Consider the following 23,635-nt stretch of genomic DNA (forward strand, 5'->3'; position numbering starts at 1 on the left):
TCTGTTCCAGTCTATCTTATTTAGATACAACACACATGGGTTTCTTCACTATTATTACTACGCTCCATCTTTCCCTGTTGGCGAAAAACAATCTGAGGATGGAGCCGAAGCCCATGCGCAATACGAACCAAGGGAGGAGTCACCGACCTCGTGACTTCCAAAGACTTTCCAAGAGGAAAAACAAACTGCAAACATCCGGGTCCAACACCAGATGGCGATCTATGCAAAAGTGTGTAGATCTGCAGCTCTACATGCGAAGAACAGATGCATACTGGTAAGTAGCATATTCCTTTTGTGCCGTAGAAATTCCATCTGGCACCTGCATCAAGCTAGAATTTTGCGAGTCCTTAATAGCGAATATTAAGGGTTTGCAATTAAGGACTCGCAAAATCCTATGCATGTATCGCAATAATAATAGCGATTCCTACACATTCAATATTTGCGACTCGCAAATTGCGAGTCGCAAGTAAGGAATAGCTTCCCATTCATTCCTATGGGCCTACAGGCCCATAGGAATGAATAGGAAATTGCAAGCGCAATTTGCGAGTACCTATAGGTACTCGCAAATTGCGCATGCAATTTCAGGGTGCAAGGGTGTCAAAAGGACACCCTGTTGCACCCCTGGAATTGACCTGTGCACATATGTTGCGCACACACATGCCCTAATGGCATGTGTGTGCGAAACATGAAACTTTGAAAAATGCACACAAGTGCTTTTTACAAAGGTTTTGCAAATTACATGAAGTTCAACTTCATGGTAATTTGCGCACCCTATTAGCGAAATCGATATTTTTTTACTTTAATGCATTGAATTTAAGGAATCTCCATTTGGGATTCCTTAAATACAATCGCAATTTAAGTAATCGCAATTTAGAGATTACTTAAATTGCAATTTTTACATTTGGGATGATGCATCCCAAATGCAAAAATAACGGTCGCAAAGGGGCAGATTGTGAGAATCTGCCCGTTTGCGACCGGTTTTTCTTTTGATGCATGTGCCTGCATATGTGCTATTCCTGTTATCCATTGGGTAACTGTAGTAAGTCAAGCCCTTTTGACAAATGCCCGTCGATGATTTTGGTCGTACCTGGTAGATTTCTCTAGGTCCCCAGACTGCAAAGGTATACATATCAACCGTGCGGATCAGAGAAAATGGACTGGTGTCCATGACCTCTCCTTCATATTTAACCTGAAGAAGGTACATTTGTGACAGCCACCCACTCCTGCATAAGTCCGGTCACGTTAGTGACCTCCCCTCAGCCTACCGCCCAGCACAGCACAAACACTAGACCTTAAGTATACAAATAGTAAAGGCTTTTCTTATACTGTAACCTAATACAGAATATATGTAGTGCTATGGGAACAAAAATTACAAATATAAAGGAAGTATACAGAATAAAGAAGGCAATCATTATATTAGTCTCTGTAATCTTATTTATTTAAAAAAAGTTTTATATAGTGCTAACATGACCCATGCAGGTATCAGAGCGCTTTACATACATTCAGAGAGCAGAGACATATGGAAACCAATAAGGCTACCAAGATATGGGAGAGATCACCACAAAATATAGATACAAATTGATACAATAGAACAGCTGCTGCTGGCTGTCACACCCACCTGGGAGCCTATCAGTGCGAAGGGGGGTAAAGCTAAGGGTGCCACCGGTTATTTCATGCCGGTCGCAGCGCGGGAGCGCAGCGGACGCGCACCAAAGGCAAGCCCGCGACAAATTTGCACCTCTCAGGAAGATTCATGCCTCCCGCCGCCTTGATGCTAAAAAATGGTTCTCCCCTGAGCTGAAACACCAAAACTAGCCTTACGGCAATTAGAAAGAAAGTGGAGCTGTAACTACCTATCTGAAGACAAACAGCTTTACTTGAACACCTTGAAAACATATAAAAAAATCTATTTTGACTGCTGGAGCGGCATATTTTTCATCTAACATCCTGTCTGCAACAAACCGCTCGAAGGAGATTTTTTCTATTGTGAAGGAGCTGTTTAACCCAACAGAATTTTAGTCAAGCCCACCCCTCCTCAAATTTTTTGTAATGTATAGAATCTCTTTTTTATTGATAAAATTAAAAAAATCAAGTCCAGTATTCCGGTTTGCCAAAATCTGGATTCTAGCCCTCATCCCACCCTAAATCATAGTACTTTCACGCATTTCCCCACAATGTGTGAGCACACCTTCGTAGATCTTCTTGCCCTCCTAGTATCTTGAAGGAAATTTTTACTGCCCTCCCCAGTCCTGTTCTCAATCTTTTAAATGAGTCACTGTGTCAGGGCATTGTCCCTGCTACTTTTAAGGAGACAATTGTTGTCCCACCTCTTAAAGAACGTGGGCGCGGACCCATTAATTTTGACAAATTACTGTCCAATCGCCCTCCTTCCCTACCTGGCTAAGGTTTTGGAAGCCTATGTCACACGACGTCTTACTGACTTCTTGGAGGAATCTGAATTGCTTGATCCCCACCAAGCGGGTTTCCGCCCAGCTCATTCTACCGAGGCGGTAATCCTTACAGTGTTGGATACTCTCTGTAGTGAGGTCGATTGTGGCTCCTCGCAGGCCCTTGTTCTGCTCGATCTTTACGCGGCCTTTGACACGGTTGACCATAATCTTTTGGTCGACTGTGTGAGGGACGTGGGAATTTCGGGACATGCTCTGGGCTGGATCAGTTCCTTCCTAGAAAATCGTTCCCAGGCAGTCTGTACTGCCCAGTTTACTGCCCCTAGAGTCAGAATTTCTTGTGGAGTCCCTCGGGGCTCCTCACTTTCTCCCCTGTTGTTCAATCTCTACCTTCTCCCGCTTGTCCGAGCCCTGAAAGAGCGTCAAGTTTGTACGTTCAACTATGTTGATGATTTCCAACTCATCTTTTCCATCAGCAACTCCTCGGAGTCGGTTCATACCTTTCAATCTACTATGCTGTTCATTAGTCAGTGGATGAACAGCAACCATCTAAAACTTAATCCGGACAAGACGGAGTTGGTGTTAACAGGGGGCATCTCTAAAAATCCATGGGGTCCTCACTTCTGGCCTAGAGAGCTGGGTCAGTCCCCCTCCCCATCTAGCTCGGCTAAGAGCCTTGGGGTAACAATCAGTCAGGATCTCTCTTTTAAGCCTCAGGTCGGGTCGGTGATTTCCACCTGCTTTTTCCAACTTAGGAAAATAAAAAAGATCTGTAGATTTCTTACCCATGAAGCCCGGATTCTGGTGATAATCGCCATGGTTATGTCCCATGTCGACTATGCCAATTCATTATACTTTGGCATCCCCCTTTATCTATCCAAACGTTTACAGATGGTACAAAACTAGGCGGCGCGTCTGATTGTTCACCAGCCTAGGCACCATCATGTCACTCCTCTTTTAAAGCAATTACACTGGCTTCCGGTTATTCAGCGTTGTGCCTTTAAGGTTCGATGTCTTATTTTTAAGTCTCTCAATGGAAGGAGCCCGAAATTCGCAAATAACATGATTAACAAATACGTTCCCACACGCAATCTCCGTTCAGCCCACAAGCAGCTGTTGTCTATCCCCCATTTTAGATTAAAGCGTACTGGGGGTGCCAGGTTTGCTATTTTGGCCCCTATGTTCTGGAATTCTCTTCCCTCTGAAATTCGCTTTTGCACCAATCTCCTTGGCTTTAGAAGTCTCTTAAAAGCCTGGTTATTCCGACAGGCCTTCTGAATAAATCTCCAGGATCGGGGTCTCAATCAAAATTAGCACCATGAAACCTCCCCGGTGTATGTGCGCTTTACAAACTTATTTTAATATAACAAAAAAAACAATAAAACAAGAGCCATAAGAAAAATGATAACCTAACCAATAACAGCAAGCATTAGTCATGAGAGTCTTTGACTAGTCGAGAGGTATGGGGAGAAGAAATTTTAGGATCTGGGGCATACATTTGTTCACGAGTAATACTTTAACTTCTTTCTTGAAAAAAACAGTTGAGGGATTCAGTCTGGTTTCAGGGGGCTGGGAGTTCCAAATTCTCAATGCGACCTCTGTTAAAGCTCGGTTATATAGAGAATCTCTGTGGTTTCAGCAGTAAGGTGCTGGAGCTTTGGGTGGATCTGTCGCCACCAGAAAGTTCCAACTTCTAAACAATGTATCTCAGGATATTGAAATGTAGGGCTTTATGGGTCATGGATTTTTAATTGAATTCTTGCTTCACAAGGTAGCCAGTTGAGGGCCTTTAAGTCAGGGGAGATGTGGCTGTTTCTTTTTGATGCCATGATGAGCCTTGCACAGAGATAAGGGAGGCCCTTAGAGGAGCCGTTTTGAGTCTGGGCAGGCCGCATTGGATTGCACTTCCATAGTCTAACGTAGGAATTACTAGGGCTTGCACTGCAGATTTGAAGTCATTAGGGGTGAGGAAGGGTTTTAATTTCCTCAAGATGTTAATTTGGAGCTTTGCTCCTTTGGTGGCTGCTCTGATGTGCTTCTGCATGTTAAGTCGCTTGTCGTTGAGTTATTCCCAGTGATCTCGCTGAATCCATAACTTGGGGCAGGCAGTTGAGGGCTGTTAGTTGTTTCAGCCATTCCTCAATGATGGGTGACTGGTTGGATGGAGCAATTAGTAGGAATTCGGTTTTGAGGGTGGTTAATGTTGGGTTTTCTATGGAGTTGAATTGAGGGATCTGATGTCTTCAGGGGAGGAAACGTTCAGGTATAATTGGGTGTCATCAGCATACATGTGATAGGTGATGTTGGATGAGCTCAGAATTTTGGTTAGGTGCTCCATGAACAGGTGAAAGAGAGTGGGTGAGAGGGAGGAACCCTGCGGGACCCCTAGTGTGACTGGTGTGGTCTTAGATTGGGACTGATTAGCCTTGACACTTAAATTACTGATTAGATCTTGGCGGATGGGTCACTCCATCACAATGGTGACGGATATCCTGTCCACCGAAATATAAATCTCATTGTATCCTGTGAGATTTGTATTTCGGTAGACTAGATATCTGTCACCATTTTGGCAGAGTAACCTGTCTGCCAAGATCTAAATCAGACCCTTAGTCTAGTTGTAGGAAAACAATATTTTGCTAAGAGATGAGGCTGAATATAGCCTGAGGGTACACAGCCCATGAATCATACTAGCTGTGTCTGGTCAAGGTGTCTTGGAGATGTTGGAACCTTTTTAGATCAGTCCTCTCAGCCCTTATACAAAGCGATGTGCCCTATTCGTATTGGTCTTTACAAGGATGCATGAGAAAGTAGCTTGTATTGGCCTATAACATTTGTCTCATGTACCTGATAGTAAACATTTCAATAGTAAGCATCACTAATATACTTTTACGCTACGTATTCATAGAAAATGGGAAAACAATCATAAACATTGATGCCAGTAATAAAACATAAGCAAAACATTGTGGTAGTTTATTTGACATTATGCAAAAAGAAAGATTACACGCCAGAGGTTGGTGGCCATGGGCCTTAGGTCAGCTCTTACACAGGCCTGAAACACCTGTCAGTGAGGAAGGCTACAATGCAGATGGCAGCGAATTGCCATACATGGCAACAAACACAGCAGTGCATTTTAGTTGCACGTAAATGACACTTTATTTTACGGCCTGCAAAGTGGCATAGCGCTATGCCACTCCAACACAAAAAAACTGCACATCCCAGACATAAGGGCTAAGCTACCAGGCACTGGGCAGTTGGCAACCTTATTAACTGCAGTGTGAATTACAGGGGACATGCTCCCAGTGGTACTACACAGAAGGCACTTTATTAGACCAATCAAGACTTGGTCTGTAGTTTTTGTAGTCTACGCCAGAAGACCTAGACGAATCAGTGCAAAACTCACAAGGCCCTTTGTGGCAGATGTGCTTTACACACTAACCCTTTAGTTAACAAAGTGTAAAGCAACATGCAGAGTGACTTCACTTATGTATTTGAATAGTATTACAAAGGGCTAATATTCTTTTTTTGCTCTTATTAGCCAGGGAAACTCCATCTTTTAATAATAGTTTAAATGCTACTTACTAGAGTGGGCAAGTTCATATGAAATCTTTCAACTGTATTTGTCAAAAAGCCATCTTGTGGTACATTCATTTCAGGTTTTTACATACTTTTGTTCTGAAACTTTGTTTTTCTTTTTTCAACAGAAAGCCTCTATGTTTTCCCTTGTCAATGGAATTATCGCCCTGATCATTGTATTTATGGAAGCAACTGTCGTGAATCTGAGGAAGAAGGGATCTTTATCCTGCATGGGAACAGGGGTGTCTACCATGATGACAAGCAGCCAGCCTTTAGAGCTGTATACGAAGCTATAAAAAAGGTGAGGCTTTTTCATCCCTACGAATAGTAGAATTTATTTACTTTTTTGTTCCATTTCTTTAAGTATGTTTAATTAATCTATAATATGTGGAAATTAAAACAATATTGTGATACACCCTTATTATTTCGCAGTCACATTTGGAGCTGGTGTTAAAAAAGTTAATCACCGTATTCTTATAGTTTTTTTTCTCAAGCAATTCTCACCAATAAGGTTTTGCATATGGTTGAACAGTTTACTTTTTGACCCGATTTGAACATACGTAGAATAGTTAATTAAAAATCTATTTTTCGAATGTCAGTCAGTTGCAAGTGTTCACTGACCATTCGATATTCCTGTTTTAATGTTAACATAGTTTAGGTAGATATCTTATGACAACTATATGTTGTGGGAAAATTCAGATGTTCATACGTATTCCTTTGAAATAGCGCCTGCCATCATGTAAGTTTCACAAGCTTCCATATATCTCTACATATGAATAAAACCGTATTGTACTTGAGTTTTCAACACATTTATATTTTAGGATTTCTGTATTTCCTTCACTTACCTTAATGTAGTCCATTCGCAAGACCTCAGTTTGCAAGAGTCCTGTTGCCAGTAAATCACAACTTGTTTGCTGCACATATGAAAGAAAAATACCATAGCTGACAAAAACATGTTTAATATTCTAATAAAACCATATAATTGTGTTTTGTTTTCAATCTTAATTATTGTCACTCAGTAATGTTTTAATAATATATCTAGTTACTCTGTGTTTTTTAGATTTTATGTATTTTAAAAGATGCTCAATATTATCCCAAGATGTCCTATATTTGACTACCCACTGATCATAAGCATTTAACTGTCGGTGAAGCCTTAATGAAATGGATGACTACACATATACTTGTAAAGGTGCATAGTGGAGCATGTCCATTTACTACATGATGTTGGACCTGGCCCTTTTTTGCTGGTTTATTCCCAAACTTTTTGCCTTTTGCCTCCTAATTTTCTGACCCTATTTTTGTTGGCTTTAGGACTCGGGGCACTTTAGCAGGGCTGATCAGTCCTAATGTGCATATGCTCTCTGTTTAAATTGTATTGGTGATTGGTTATCCATGATTGGCATATTTGATTTACTGGTAAGTCACCTAGTAAAGTGCACTATATGTGCTTAGGGCCTGTAAATCAAATGCTTCTAGTGGGCCTGCAGCACTGGTTGTGCCACCCACATGAGTAGCCCTGTAAACGTGCCCCAGCCCAGGCCTGCCATTGCAGTGTCTGTGAATGCAGTTTTAAACTGCCATGTCACCCTAGCAAGTGCATGCACTTGCTAGGCTTAACCCTTCCTTTATTCTACATGTAAGGCACCCCTGAGGTAGTCCCAATGTACCGCCGTGGGCAGGGTGCAGTGCATGTGAAAGGTATCACATGTACTGGTGTGTTTTACATAGCCTGATAGTGAAATACTGCCAATTTCGTTTTCCACTCTTGCAAAGACTAGCTCTCCCATAGGCTATAATTGAAGCTGCATTGTAACATTTTACAAGTGTAACTTTCAATTGGGAACAGCTAGACATTTGGAGTTTGAGCTTTCTAAGCTCATAATTTAAAAACACATCTTTTAGGAAAGGTGCTTTTTTAAATTGTGTGTTTGAAAATGCCACTTTTAGAGAGTAGGCATATTCTTGCTTTACCATCCTGTGCCTCTTCCTGCCTGTGGAACCAATGTCTGGATTAGGCTGACAGGTGCCTCTGTGTACATTCCCTCTAGGCAGTCACACAAAGGGAGTTGAGGTGTGCCCTTCATATCCTGATGGCCCATCAACAAGCTGATGGGACCTTCCTGAGCTAGTGTAGTTATAGGTGCTGTCACCTGCACCTGAATAGGGCTGTACCTGGCCTTTCACAATGCTGTTTCCACCCCCCTGGAGTGCGTCTAGAGCCAAGACCAGGCAGAACAAGAACTTGTGCACTACAAAGACAATCCTTTGAAAGGTCAAATGAAGTATAAGCATTGGACCTAAAACCCCAGACATTTGGCACACTTCTGGATCCAGAGGAACCTCTGCCAAGGAGAAAAGCTGTGAGGAGTAATACTGCCCCTTTGCTGTGTATTGCTTTACTGGGTTGGCCTGCAGTTGGTGCTTCTACGTTGGAGAGCAAAAGGACTGGACATTGCTTGGTATCCTGCTTGTGAAGTTTCTCCAAGGGCTTGTGTGTGTTTACCTCCTGTTTAGAAGTCTCAGGGCCAGCAATGCCTTCACCTGCAGCATCCCTGAACTCCACTGCTAGGAGGTCTGACCTGCCAAGTGGTGTCAATTCCAGTTCTGGGCCCTGAGAGGTTGTTCCTGAGGAAAAGACCTGCTGGAAACCATAAAAATCGACACATCGCCCTTCCAGCGCCTGTTTTTCTGATGCAGCACCGCCGTGTGGGAGATATGTCCACCCACCGCCGCTGTGTGGCCGAAGTAATAGACACAGCACATGTCAGCGGCCAAAGAAGCCGCCACCGCTCGAGTTCAGCGCTCCATGTCTCTGAAGTCCAAAACTCCCTCACTGACTCTGACGCAGGCCCTGCTGTGCGGCTGAAAGCATCTACGGATCGTATGACCACACCTGAAGAAATCGACGCAGCGCCTAGTTGCCGCCGTCACATCAATTTCCAGCACGTCCGCATTGCCATGCATTACACCTGTGCGCCACGTTTTTCTGATGCATCACTTGCAGACCAGAACTGTCTTGGATTTCAACACATCGCTTCCCCCTACATTCGAGATTCGATACAACACTTCTCCTGTGTGCAGCAAAACTGACGCATTGCTTCCTCATGGACTCCGGAACTGACGCATCACTGTGTTTTCCGACATTTCCCTCCTTTGTGGCTGTTTATCCTTGTGGATTTTGACATATCTGAGGTACTTTGTGTAAAATCACGGCATCCATAGAGTCCTATGGACAGAATTGCTTGAAACCTTTTATAAGTCATATTTTGAGTTATGTATGTTGGATTTTTGTCGTTTTGGTCGTGTTTTGTTTAGATTAAGAAACCTTATTTTTCTAAACTGGCGTGGAGTCCCTTTGTAGTGTTTTCACTGTGTTACTGTGTGTGTTATGTACAAATACTTAACCATTGCCTCTGAGAGAAGCCTGACTGCTCCTGCCAAGCCAACAAGGGGGGTGAGCAGGGTGTGTTACTCCCTTACTGACTATAAGGAAGGGCCCCTACTTGGACAGGGCGCATACCACTGCTAACTAGAGACCCCCATTTCCAACACATGCATTTAGTGATTTTAGGCATTAGTCCTTTTCCACATAATTTGAACACAGTAGAAATAACAAAGTATCTTTCCTGCTTTCAGCCCTCACAAATAGTTCATAGCTCTATTGCTGAGATGCTGAATGGTAAACTGCTGTTCCACAGCCTCATCTACTATGCTTGCTCCTGGGCTGTGAATGTTTGGAAGATGGGAAATTTGAAAAAAGAAACCTTGCGATATCCTAATCCGGAAACTACTTCTGAATGGCCTCAGAACCTGGTGGGCTCTTCATTAACATACTTTGGTAATATCTTATAAAGTTACAGAAGACGGCATAGCATATCCTGTAATTGCACTGGCGCACCTACACTTTATTCGCCCAATTTTTTACTCCCGATTTTGTGCTTTGTAGTCCCTCTTTTTAACATTGAGTTTTATTCCTGACCTTTTGCATAAATTGTCTTAGATGTTTTTATTCATGTTAAATGGACTTGCTTATGTACTCATGGTTTCTTTGAAGCTTTTTGTGTTTCTATGTGTCTTTGGTACACTTGTTTTAACTTGCGTGCTCTTATGGCCTTTATTGGCCGAATGAAGGATGTTTGACTTGACTCCTGCTATGTGGAAACCTCTGCCTGTTTGTAAAATCTTGGATGAAAGGTCCCTCCTGATCTCAGAACGAACTAAGACGGCAGGCAGATGAGGGTGACTGTGGGCGCGGTCAGCTTGTCTGCTCCTCCATCTACTTTGCTCTTTATCTCTACTAGAGAGAGGGCGGAGCCTGGATCCCAAGCAGCATTTGCTGATTTACCGGGATTGGTGAGGAGATGCTATAGAGGCCACTCAATGTCACATCTGGAACCTAGGGGGCAATTATCCAATCTGCACTCAGCCGCGCAGCTTTCCCTACGGTAACAATTTGGACTTGACACCTGACCCAGTGGTGCACTCACAGGAGCTTTGTAACAATATTTCTGATTTCTTCTATAAGAAAATCTCGGACATTCATGGGGACCTGGAATCCCAAAGGAACCTGTTAGATGATGGTTCCCTCTTGGACATTAAGGCCTCAGAATTTTGGCGTAAGGACTCTAATAAGTCACTTGTCCTTTTTCCGCCTCTCTATCTTGAAGGTCTTAGTGTCCTACTTGACAGAACTAAGTCTGCTTCTCCTGTGGACCCCTGTCCCTTAAAAGTCTTAAAGGAGTGCAGGGAGATCCTTTTGCCCCCATTGCTGGAAGTAATGAACGAGGCTTTAATCCAAGGTATTTTTCCCCTGGCTTGGAAAAAGGCTATAGTGAAGCCTCTTCTTAAAAAGTCTTCCCTCGATCCCGGAGTATTGAAGAATTTTAGACCGATTTCTTTGCTACCTGCCCCTGCTAAGTTGCTTGAAGCCCATCTTAACCGTCATCTATCCACCTTCCTTGATTCCTCTGAGTTCCTAGATAGTTCTCAGCATGGATTCCGAAAATCTCATAGCACTGAATCTGCTTTGACTATGGTGATCAATAATATTCGTTGTAGGGTGGACTCTGGCCAGACGACCATTTTGGTCCTACTTGATCTCACTGCAGCGTTTGACACCCTGTCTCCCTCTATCCTAACTTCTAGGTTAAGGGAGGCAGGGGTGGCTGGCTCGGCCTTGGATCTCCTTGACTCTTTCTTACATTCTAGAGAGCAAAGAGTCATGTTGGGAGAGTTCCTCTCCCCTGCCAAATCTTTGCAATGCGGGGTGCCCCAAGGGTCTGCCTTAAGCCCTACTTTATTCAACATCTATGTGGCCCCCCTTGCTAGATTAGTAAGATCTCAGGGGATGGAGGTAGTGTCGTATGCCGACGACACTCAAATCATGGTGTCCCCAGCACACTCTGTTAGCACTTCCGCTGCTAGTTTTAGGTCATGTATGCAGATGGTGGCAGAGTGGATGGTCCTAAACTCATTAAAGCTTAATGCCGACAAAACAGAGGTCCTGGTTTTTGGTAAGGACCAGGACATCTGGTCTAATGATTGGTGGCCTACATCTCTAGGAACCTGCCCTTCCCCCTCCAAGTCGGCTCGAAACCTCGGTGTCATCTTTGATACTTCGTTGACCATGGATTTGCAGGTCAGCAGGACGGTATCTACCTGTTGGGGAGTCATTATGACCCTAAAAAAAATTCTCCATTACCTTTCGCCATCGGCATGTAAGCAGACTGTGATTGCCCTTGTTGGTTCGAGGCTGGATTACTGTAATTCATTATACTCGGAGATTCATAAACATCTTATCCAGCGCCTCCAGGTTGTGCAAAATGCTGCTGCCAAATTCGTTTTGGCTCTCCCAAAAGATTCCTCCGCTACAGCTGCCAGGAAGTATCTTCACTGGCTCCCTATTCATCACAGGATTTCTTTTAAACTCCTATGCCTCACATACGGAGCCCTTCTCATCGGCCCCTCGGATGCTCTGGGGTCTTTGCTGACCCGTTACATTCCTAGTAGATATCTTCGCTCCTCGGATGCTAATCAACTGGTAGTCCCCCGAACCAAGAAGGTTAGATGGGGTAGCAGAGCTTTTTCTGCCGTTGCCCCGTTACTTTGGAATTCACTTCCTATGGAGATTAAATCTCAACCCTCTTTGGTTCTTTTTAGGAAATCTCTTAAGACCTGGTACTTTGAGAAGGCCTACCAGTAAGTTCCTTTTATCCTATAGTCAGTATTTTTTGGTAGGCGCCTTGACGCCCATTGGGCTTAGTAGCGCTATATAAGATTTGTTTCATTCATTCATTCATTCAAATCTAACCAATGGATACAAACTAAAATGTCTTTGAAAGAGAAGGCAATGAAAAATGTTAGATGTAGAGTTGCAAAGAATAAAGCTGAGATTTAGATCTACATTGCTGGACCTGAAAGTTGGAGGGGATGGTTCAGGACTATGATGTGGTGCTATAGAGGTGGGGAACCCAGAGGACTGTGAGGTTACCTCAAACTCAGAACTCTAGGGTAAATTAGAGCAGTTACAGAATGCAACAAGAGTCTCATATGTTTGGACTTTAGTGAGGTTTTTCCACTACATTTAGGTTTGAGTGTCTTGTACTGCAGGATTTCTTGAACACTAAGCTTCTGGGTGGACGGTCGCCGGGTCCAGTGATGATGGTGGCCATGAGGCCATGAGGGCCCCTACAGACACAGAGGCATAGGTGGGCATGCTTTGGTAGCACTGTTTAGCCACCAAATGAAAGATGTGGCATCCAAAGCGGCAATTTGTGTGAAAACTTAACAATGGAGGCTGCAAAAGTGCACATATATCCTGACCTGAGTCGCAGCATGCTACTTAAGAATTTTGGGTTGCAGAAAATTAAAAAACATGTTAGCCCGCCTTTTTGAAGCATTACTGTGGTTGTCATCAAGGTAGAGAGTGGTTCTTGAGGAGATTGTAGCTCTATAGACATCTTACACCTGTCTGGTAGCTTCTTGAATAGGAGAAGCAAATCTTAGCAGGGAATTCTAACTCACAGCCATCATGAAGTTCCTCCGCTGAAGTTCTTGAGGGCTCTTGATTTGCAGGGGACAGTGGAAGGTTGGAATGGGGGTTGTAAAGATAAGAGGAGAATATTTCAGAATAATATCGATTTATATTTCTTCTTGTGCATTGCAGCTCAGCACATTTTAAATGCCTATCTTTGAAGATCTGGAATTTGATGCATTCCTTTCTTTCTCCATTCCCCCTTTATGGCCTGGAAGTCATTTCTCCACATTTTGTATAACTTTCAGGACAGTAATTAGGTGCGTTTGTGATATTCAGCCCTAGGACTGTTGGTGACAGGAAGTGACTTAAGGAACTTGAGATTTATGGCTGTCTTAATTTGTGTGATAACATTACAATAAAAATACAAATTATTCAAACCTGTGGAAAAGCTAATGCTTTGTGTGAATGAATTCTAGAGGTGTATCTCCTGAGAGGGACCCTGCTTTTACACCAGCATACCAGGCTCCAACTGAGCATGCACAGCCTATGCCGCTTGTTCTCCCTGTTTTGAGTTTCCCAAAATGGCCTAAAATATTCAAATTGTGATGCTGTCTTGTCTAAAGATTTGGACACTGTTTCCCACACTCCTGAAAATTTCACTTTATTTTGTAATTTTGAAATAACCTTGTTTGACACTCCTGGGAAGACAGTCTCTCACTGGAAAAGCACTCTATGTGACTCTTATTTTCCCAACAATGGACACAAAAGATAAGATATCTGAGGATTATTCCTTATTGAGTCAGGAAATCTCATTGAACAGTAAGCAATTTTCTCTGTGTTCCATGGTAAATTACCTGGTCCTCTGCCATTGATTGTTCTTAACAAAAAATCTCATATGCTTTCTAAAAGCTAAAGGATTTTTCGGGGTTCTGAATAACCAGCATGAGATGCTTTTAAATGTTAGGCAGGTTCCCTTCCTTCAGTGACTGGAAACCAGTCTAATTCGGAGATGGAGATACATAAATCTCGGAGCACCAAGTGGCTCATTTGGCTGTGCATCTAGTAATGATCGGTGGCCTGTTGTATTTCCTCTGCTCCCTAGTGGTTTTTTTGTGGTCAGATGTCATCAGTTATATCACCAAGGGTTTGATTCTGTTACGTGTATGATGACATTTATAACCTTCAGGATTGGCACAGAGGAGCAGGTTCTGTGCTGTGTTTGACTTTGTGCGCAACTGACATAGTTAGACATCATCCACTGTATGTGTTTTCACGTTTGTGTTAGGTCTCTGGTCATGTCCAGGATGTCAGTGTCATTCCAGCAATCCAGGAACTCACTGAATGGTCAGTATCTATCACATGCAGATTTTACATTAGTATTTACAAATCCTCTGCCCACGTTCCAAAGTAAATCCATAAAGTTACATTAAATATCACAACGATGCTTATCTTTATATTTTCAGATGTCTTTAATTCAAGATCTTTAAGCCTTCTTAGCCAACACATGTTTCGTCGCTGTTACAGGGGATTACCCCGCGACTTCTTCAGGGCTGAGGTCAGTTTCAAGTAGTCTCTTAGTTCCGGTAATAATTCCAACCCGGAAGGGGTTCCTATAATTACTGCTCCTGGAGAGGTAAACCAATTAGTCTTGTAACCGGAGAGCTAAATATGCTTCCAAATATAAGGGAGTTTCTTTTAGAAGAGTTGCCCCATCCAGCAATGTTTAGGTAGAACCCTTCAGATCTCCAGGCCGCGGCATGTTCCCTGTGCAAATAACAAATATTGCCGGATGGGGCAACTCTTCTAAAAGAAACTCCCTTATATTTGGAAGCATATTTAGCTCTCCGGACACAAGACTAATTGGTCTACCTCTCCAGGAGCAGTACTTATAGGAACCCCTTCAGGGTTGGAATTATCACCGGATATGCAGCAGCATATGATCATCTCAGGCACCATAGTGTGCAGCATGTTTTTCAGCAGGTTGTTTGAGACTCTTGGTGATTCTGAATGTCTGAAGACATCGCGGCCTCTTCAGTGATCAGTGATCTCATGTATTTGTGCCTGTTGGAACTGCAAGCGAGTTTGAGCTCTTTTTGCAGGCTCATGGTCCATAGTGCTTTTCACAGTAGGAACATGGCTGGTATTGATGATGCTGTTGTCTTGCTTCGAAGGGGTCTGCTGTTGTGTGCGAGCAGATGTGTGCTAACCTGTGGCTTAGTTTGAAGCAGGTAGCATGTTTTTAGATGTGATGATCCCAGTGTGACACATCTTGGTTAATCTACTGCACTGTTCACTTACCTTGGTGCGCATGGTCATGTAAGTGTGTTTATAATCGAGGGAGGAGCCAAGATGGCGACCGGGACGGCAGCGTAGACTCCCGGCTCCGTGAACCTCCGCATCCCGCACGGATATCCTGCACGAGATCCTTAGTCTGCGCTATGCGATCGTGTTTGTGAATGAGAGTGGCAACCGATCGTGTGACTCCGAGGTTTCTGGCTGCGGTACCGCCGGAGAAATGTGCATTTGAACTTTGCGGCCCGTGCAGCCCTGGAGCCGGGACCTCGAGTGGACGCCTTGGCCGGGTGGCAGTTCAACAACAGCGGCCTGTGGTGACTGGGTGGAGTCGGTCCACCGGAGCGGTGCTAACCTCGGCCTGCATTTCGCCGTGGTCGCTCCCACTGCTAAGCGTAGCGGACTGAGGGCATGCCCGGGGGTGCAATTCTCAGATTCTCCGGTGCTTGCCCCTGCCTTTGACTGTGAGCTGCCCGGACGCCGCCCGTGGCTCGCCCTGATCCTTGCGGGCTGCTCCCGGATTTTCGCGGGAGCTGGTCCGTGGTGGGGACGACTGTTGCCCGTGACCACGCAACGGATACATTTTTGCCTGCCCCCGGAACCCTGTCTCCAGCGACGTGGACCTCGAGGCGCTTGTCCCTGGGTCCCGGCCCCAATACGGGTCGGGCCTCCCCGGCGGCCATCTTGTTGCGATGCAGCCTACCATCCTGTCCACTGGGTCGCAGCAGGATTGGGAGTGTGTGACTTTTGGGAGTGTGACGGAGCGATCGCAGAGAGCTGTGCTGGGGTACGGCGACCTCCTAGAGGCCCTTGGTGCCCTTCATTTCTCCTTGGCTCGTGGCGTCGGGGTCTTGGGGAGTAAGCTCGATGGTGTGGCATCAGCGTTGGGACAGTGGCGGCCTGCCTGCCCACAGGTATACAGGGACTTCCCACACTGCACACAGGAAAATGTCGCGGCCACCCCTGCGATTAGTGCACAGCTGGACACTCCGGACAGTATGCTACCGTGTGATCGGCTAGCTGAGGGTTTGATCTGTTCCGGAGGTATTGGACCTGAGTGGAAGGTGGTGGCCTCGTCCCGTGCACGGCCTCCGGCGACTCAGGGACAATTCCAGCAACAGTTGTCTACTTTGGCTGATTCCGCCTTCCTGGACCTTGTGTGCAGTGCAGATCCTGGGGCAGCACTGGGAAAGACGTCCCTCCATGATGCGGACTGTGTTGGTACTCAGAGACTTCCACCCCACCTGTGTGCACCGCTTCCCGGTCGTTTTTGGACACTCCTGTACCTTGGAACATCGGACATGGCGCTGGGTCGAGGGGTAGGCATGGGCAGAATGGCAAAGAGTGGTCAAGGATAAGGCTGATCCTTCGGGGGTGGTCATCTAGTAGACGGGCGGACTCAGGGGTTGCGTACTCTCATGACATAGCTATTAGCATATTAGGTGAATAATGCTCCCCATCCCTTTTTTTTTCTTGATATGGTCGATTTTGTGCTGCTTATTGTTTGCTGTGGGGAGACCTCACCGTGCGGGAGGGAGAAGCCGGGGGTCTGTTTTGAAGGCCCTCCTCCAGTTTATTATACTTTCTCTACCCCCCCGTCTGGTGGGGTTCTTTTCTTACTCCTTTTTCCCTGTTTCTTCTATATTTCGGGTCTAGTTCCAGGGCGACAGGCACACTGCTGGGGGGTGGGGCCGTACTCATTTGCAGAGGTGCAGGGTGGGGGGTTGGGGGAGGGGATTCTTTAGTCTCTCATCTCTTTTTCCATGGCCTCCTTTTTCTTCTCCGCTTCTTCTTGTTTTTTCTTTTCTGGGATCAGCGTGGTACACCTCCTTTGTTGTGAATCGTTGCCTTTTCATGTGTGCCACAGTTTCCGGGGTGTTCTCTGGGCGTTAGGGCGGGGGCCTGCAGGCGCAACTGTTTATGATATTCTTCCCCATCCTGAATTTCCTGTGTCTGCGCCATTGATCCAATAGATTGCTGTTTATTGCTTACGTCTATTATTCTGCCTGCCTCTTATCGCTGTTGGGAAATTATTTGGCACCTGATCCTACTGTCTTGTTCCATTATAAAATGAAAAACCTTTTTTCTCCTGGTGTCCTACCTGCGCTGCTCACTGGTCGGACTATGTTAGCATGAAGATTCTGCTCTCCGAGGTGCCGCCTGTGTTCACATTTGATCTTTACTGCTCTGATTGCTTAGCGGCTGGCCCCGGGGGGTTGTAGGCCCATACTTGTTATTGCTTGAAATGTCAATAAAGGTTTTTCAAAAAAAAAAAAAAAAAAAAGTGTGTTTATAATCACAGGACAGAAGCTCCTGTTGGAGTAAGTGAAGAATATGCAAAGGACAGAATCTGCCCTGTTTGCTCGAATCTCTGGGGATCTGTCATTCCTATCTCTTGACTGTCAAGCAAGTTGTTTCTGGATCACTGGCCTCTGCATTTAACAATACAGTATCTCCTCAGCTGGCATGCACAGTAGGCCTGACAGAATCTGCAAAACCAAAGATGAGTGTGTGACGTGTCTCTTAGGATAACCCTCTTTTTTAATATGTAATTTCATTTTTTTATAATGGCAACCAAGAAAAAACTATAACAGTTACTTTGTTGTTACAGCCGCCCCCCACAGGTCACATTACTCAGTGTTGTAATTTTTCAGTGCCAGACTTTTACATCTCCCTCCAATGCATGTCCGTAATTACAACACAGTGATTTACTTTTTTCATGGAATTACATGGTCCCCACCTGGCTTGTCGACGTGCATTCTACCTATGTATCTGGCTTACGTTCTGTTATTCTCGTAGGATAAACATGCTTAGTTTTGCACAAAGCAAAAGAAATTCCAGTTGTAGTATACAGTGGTTTGTCATAAGGTAAGTTAGAATAGATCCTATAAAGAGACGTCTTTTGTTTATACACTTAATGTTCATAGACTTGGTTTTCTCAATCAAGACTTCATAATTAGGAAGATTTTTCTTTCTTTCTTGTGGGGGTAGGGTAAAAAAAAACTATTGATTTCCTTCCGTTTATATTTGTCATTAAATGTATCCATGATTTTTAGATAAACAGTTTTTTTCCAGATTGCACCTAAGGCTTCTAGCGAACACGTTATTACTCTTGAACTCTTCTATAATTTAGGATTAATGCATATCATAAGTCAGTCTGTTGTATAGAACATTTAAAAATCAATACAACATTTTAATGGTTCTTGATGGATGATTGTCATCAGAAATGACATTGGAGAAAAGTACTTATGGGGGTCCGAGGCTTCTTTGCAGTGAAGGAAAATGTATTTCCATAAAAATGTGATTTTTCTGCATCCTCTGAGCATTTGCTTTCGAAACATTTTACTGAGAGGTTCTTCGCTGCCTTTATTTATAGTCAATGGGCCAGATGTACGAAAGCTTTTTGCATTTTTTAACAGGACGAATCGCAATTTCGGCCAGTTAAGAAATGCAAAACAGCCTTTTCATATGTACAAAGACCAAAAAACGGTCGCTTTGTGCGATTTCGACCTGGTGGAAATCGCAAATTGCGACCACGATTTGGGAAACACAATTAGGGATTACCCATTTGCGATTCCTAAAGCTCATATACAAAGCATTTCCTAAATACGAGTTGGGCATTTAGGAAATGCTATTATCATCGACTCAAAGTTGATGGTAACCATGTACAAAATTAAATATGCATTTAAAAATGCTTTTTTTTTTTAAATGTGAACTTAAGCTCACATATGCCCCTAGGGTATATGTGCAATTACATGTACACTACTAATTTCTGGGTGCATTAGACCAGAGGCACCCTTGGATTAGTATTTTCTAAATTGCGATTTCCTATTAAGAAATATATTTGGCACATAGGTGGGAATGCAATAGCACTACCTATTTGCGATTTCCTAATAGCCATTCTTAGATCTACGGCCTTTAAATCATTGCATCCTGTCAGAGCATTTCTATATGGTCATATAGCAAGGCGACTTTCTGTCATCCCTAGACTTAGATCCAAAAGATGTCTGTGTTTCTCCCTCACAGGCCTGGTGGTTTAGACAACTAATGCCCAGTCTTTGGAGTAAACTAGGACAGAATCTCATAGACACAGATTTACAACCCTCACTGATACAGTTATATGTGATGAAATGGGAAAACAGGAAAGGAGTGGTATTGGGCATCTATACCAACCCACCGCCTATGCTCAAGCACAGTAGAGCCAGAATCTAGAGACAAGTGGCAGGCAGTCATACTAACAGAGTGCATACGGAAGTGTGGTCCCCACTCATAGAAAGAACTAACAGAAGCACACCTTAAATACACCTACTTTAAAATACTGCATGAATGGCACTCAACAGCGCCCTAGTTACTTACTCATAGGATTAAATCTAAACACCCTCTGCTGCAATGGCAGATCACAGAAATGTGGCCTTCTACATGTTTCATGGTCTTGACCCAAAATTAACATCTGCTGGCACGACGTTCGTCAAATACTGCAAAAATCAAGTACGACATCCCCTCAGCCTTCAGCTACACTAACACTCCTACACCACACAACCAAGTCAGAAAGCTCTAATTTTCACTGGAACATATTGATGTCCACTGCCCTATCCAGAGCCAACATATGTATTCTCTGACACAGGAGAACAACAGGTATAGAATGGACTACAGAGTTGTAATGTCTTGTGACAGACGAGCATATTCTCTTAGACTGAGATATCAAGGAGCAATGTTTGACCTAATTGGTGGCTCATTCCATAGCTACGGTGAACACAAGTAATAACAATTTAGCGGGACCTAATACACCATCAGTCAACTAAGTATACCTACTGAGCGTGTAGAGCAACCCAAACTGCAAAATAGTTTATCCTTGTACTCTTAAAGCTCCCGCACAATCACTTTAGAGAAGGATAATCACAAAAAAAAAACTGGGATACACAGTCCCTTCCCACCTTCCCCCGCAGCACCTCTTCTCCCCTCTCCACATTTAACTATCCCAGTAGCCTGATTCCCTATCAATAGCACAATAGCCCAAAGCAGTTTAATGCGAAATGCACACCGGCAGTAAAGACTCTATAGATCTGGCAATGATGCATCTCAGATTTTAGGACCTGCTACAAATGTGTGAAGAGTGCGATAGTCAAAAGAATGGGCAATATATACATCGGTCTTACTTAACTATTAGGGAAAAATATTTCAATAAACAAATACTTAAAATAAAAAATAAGTTGATAGTGGCACGTGTTCCTATTGTGTAATGTGTAAATACCTTCTTTTTGATGTCGTGCATGAATTTACGATAATCCTTCATGACAAATTGCTTGATGTTATGTGTTCAAGTAAATTAATCTCTTCATTTTTCGACAGTACTCTTTTGGGAGTGATCTCGTCCAAACCCTGTTAGACCCTTTAAAACTGGAATTGCAACGGACCGTGCACACTTACTGTGGGAGAATACCAAGTGTATTTTTAAAACAGCTTGCAAAAAGTATTGAAGACATTTACAACAGGACACCTAAAGGGAGGTGATCTTAAGGGGGCGAAAACGAAGGAAGAACTGGAATTTGTCAAAAACTGACTCGTAATGTGGTTTGAGATGGAAACCCTCGAACAAAGTGCTGGTTTTCAAAGAATCTGTTACATGTTGACTGATCCGCTGCTGCGTAACCAAATGAAGAAAGAATTATGAAAACACAAGACTCTAGTTTCGGTATATGAGACATTAAGAGAATGAGCAGTGCAGACCCAGACTCAGACTCCATCTTTAAATCCCCGCTGCTCGTGTCCAGTTGGGTGAACAATGGGTTGCAAGCCTCGAGCCTCAGCACTCAGCTAAACTGTGAATGCAGCAGTGATTGGACTCAGCACTAACCTCACTTTAAAAGTGTGAGATGAGAATTGTTTACAATCAAAGAATGTATTATATTGTGTTTTGTATTTGATAATCCATAAGTGCCTTTTATGCTACCATTATGTTGACAATCATTTTATCCCAGAAATTTGATGCCGCTCTTAAGTGAACTGCAGATGTTTTTTAAAAAAGCACTGGAATGGCAGTTCCATCGGGAAATTGTTTCCTGTTTTACCTACAGAAATCTGTGACAAAACATAAACGTGTTATGTTCATTGAGCCTTCATATAAAATCTACTGGGATGATTTTAGTAATATATATCTATTTGTGCATTATGTTAAATTTTGTTATCACTATTGATTTGGAAATGCGTGCTTTTGTAGGCAAAGTTTTCAGCTATCCTGGCAATACTGGAAAGATTAAAATCAAATTAAGGCAGAGGTTTACCTTCCCTAGCAAAAATCAAGTTTAAAAAGTCCCAGCAGCATCATGTCACAAAGAACTCTAAAATGTATAGTTGGGAGTTTCACCAAAGTGCAAAAGAAGGTATCCTTTTTTTCCTTATTTGGTGTTGTTTAGTGATAAAAATAGCATAGTTTCCTTCTCACATTTTGATTGTGGTCTTATCCCACAACTTTACATCATATTTAACCTGCGATGAATGAGTCCTTTACACCTTCAGTTAAATAATGAAAATATTTTCTACCTTGAGTAGATGGTTTAATGTGAGCTTTTACCTAGACGAGCGCATGTTTAGAAAAACCTTTGTCACAATTATCGAATGATTTGATCAAATCGAAAATTAGACGGGGATCAGGTTGTTTGCGATGTCATCACCTTTGCAAGCATTATCCCGTTGTGTTGGGATAAATGTGATTGATGTCTTGAATTCCAACTTTTTTTTTCCTGTCTTCATATTCCACTTTTGATCATATACTATAATTTGAATTGCTCCTTGAACACTGTTGGATGAACCTGCGTCCACATTTTAACCACATCTCAGTTTTAATTTTAAATTAATAATACCTTTTTAAATGATGTATAGTTGCTCCAGAGTGCACATATTTTTCAAAATGCCATTAACTCCTTTCACATGAATATAAAAGTCCAACTCTCAAGAGTCATACAAATAACATTTGCCCATCCCTACTTGTTACTTAAGGTGTGTCGACCAGTATGCTGCAGTCTTACATCCACCAATCAGAGAGCTATTTAGAGAAGCTTCCTTGCATACACTGTCTTCTCCTACCATGCTTACAAACTAGACAGTAGTTTTCCCTTCAGGTGGCTATGTAATTGTCCGCAGTTGGACAGCGGAGTACTTGTTAAATGTTTGTTGCAGTGTACATCTCATATAATTGATATTTAAGTAATCCCTGTACTGTATCTCCATGACCTCTTGATAGTTTCTTAGAGAAGAATTCCTTTTTTAACACTATGTTCTGACAGAATATTTTTAGAGTGTACTCTGATACAGTTGTGGAGGGATATAAGAGCAAGTTTTTTTTAAAACTATTAATTTGTGAAATTGAACCGTGGAACTCTGTTAAACTATTTTATTACCTGTTGTAAATGCCAACTTGCGATATGATGATGGGATACAATACAAACTGTGGAAGAATTGCAGATTATTTTAATTTTTAAATTTTTCGGTGTTTCTGGATGATGTTTGTGCACATGACCATGTGTAGACCATAGTTAAACATGGACAGTTGAGTTTACTATTGAAGTGTGGAATATGCTAACTATATTTTATAACAAATATTGAAATATGTTTGAAGCCGAATGAGATTTTAAATCTGATTGTATTAATGGAAGATGTATATGATATAATATTTTTTTATATAAACATTTTGATATCAAAAGAATATTGCATGTTCATTGTTTTTGCTTGGTTTTATTGTGAATGAATTTTAATCATTGTCTTGATGTTTGTTATACTAACAGTGATTTATGAAAATACTAAGCATCGGAAATTGAAATTTAGCACTGTCCAGTCAATCACAATGCTTTGTTAGCTTAGTTAATAGTAGTCAGTAACTACTGTTATAGGGCCCCTTAGGAAGTATTCGATTGGTGCCAGCCCTTTGCCCTCTACTGGTTGATGAGTTATTTTATCCTGACTGCGGCGCCACCTCTCTTATTTCCTCTCTGTTTTATTTTTCGGCCAGGCATAGCCAAAGACCTCCTGTATTTAATGTACAGAGACTGGTCTTTAAGTCAACGCCTTTCAGCCATTGTTTGGCTTCGGTCAGTCCCTTTCAGCTATTGCTTGATGAAGCCTCCTTCACATTTTGTACCATCCGTTAGGTGTACTGCATTCTTATATACTTTGCATCATGATTGGAAAAGAGGTCTGTCTCCAGTCTCCCCTCCTGCCTTCTGTCGAGATGCTTTGTGAAGCAAGTGAACGGTGAGGCCGGGGACACCATCATGGACTTCATACACACAAGTCGTTGACTGACTCAGTCAGCAGCACCCATGAGCCACTGCGGCTTCACACAGAGGATGACGGGGACAGTATTTTTCAAGCTCTCAGTTGCCGACAGAAA

General features: G+C 43.0%; 1 protein-coding gene across 2 annotated transcripts in view; it reads left to right on the forward strand.

Moving 5' to 3' along the window:
* GXYLT1 (glucoside xylosyltransferase 1) overlaps window positions 1–22,951 on the forward strand; it is a 180,599-nt gene extending 157,648 nt beyond the window's left edge. For both annotated transcript variants that reach the window (XM_085653073.1, XM_085653074.1), the window contains 2 exons: window positions 6,110–6,282; window positions 20,599–22,951. In XM_085653073.1, coding sequence (XP_085509199.1) covers window positions 6,110–6,282; window positions 20,599–20,760 — 335 coding nt within the window. In that variant the 3' untranslated portion in view covers window positions 20,761–22,951. The remainder of the gene's footprint in view (window positions 1–6,109; window positions 6,283–20,598) is intronic.
* The last annotated feature ends 684 nt before the right edge of the window (window positions 22,952–23,635 follow it).

Source organism: Triturus cristatus, chromosome 4_1, assembly GCF_964204655.1.
Source record: "Triturus cristatus chromosome 4_1, aTriCri1.1, whole genome shotgun sequence".
NCBI classification, from domain to species: domain Eukaryota; kingdom Metazoa; phylum Chordata; class Amphibia; order Caudata; family Salamandridae; genus Triturus; species Triturus cristatus.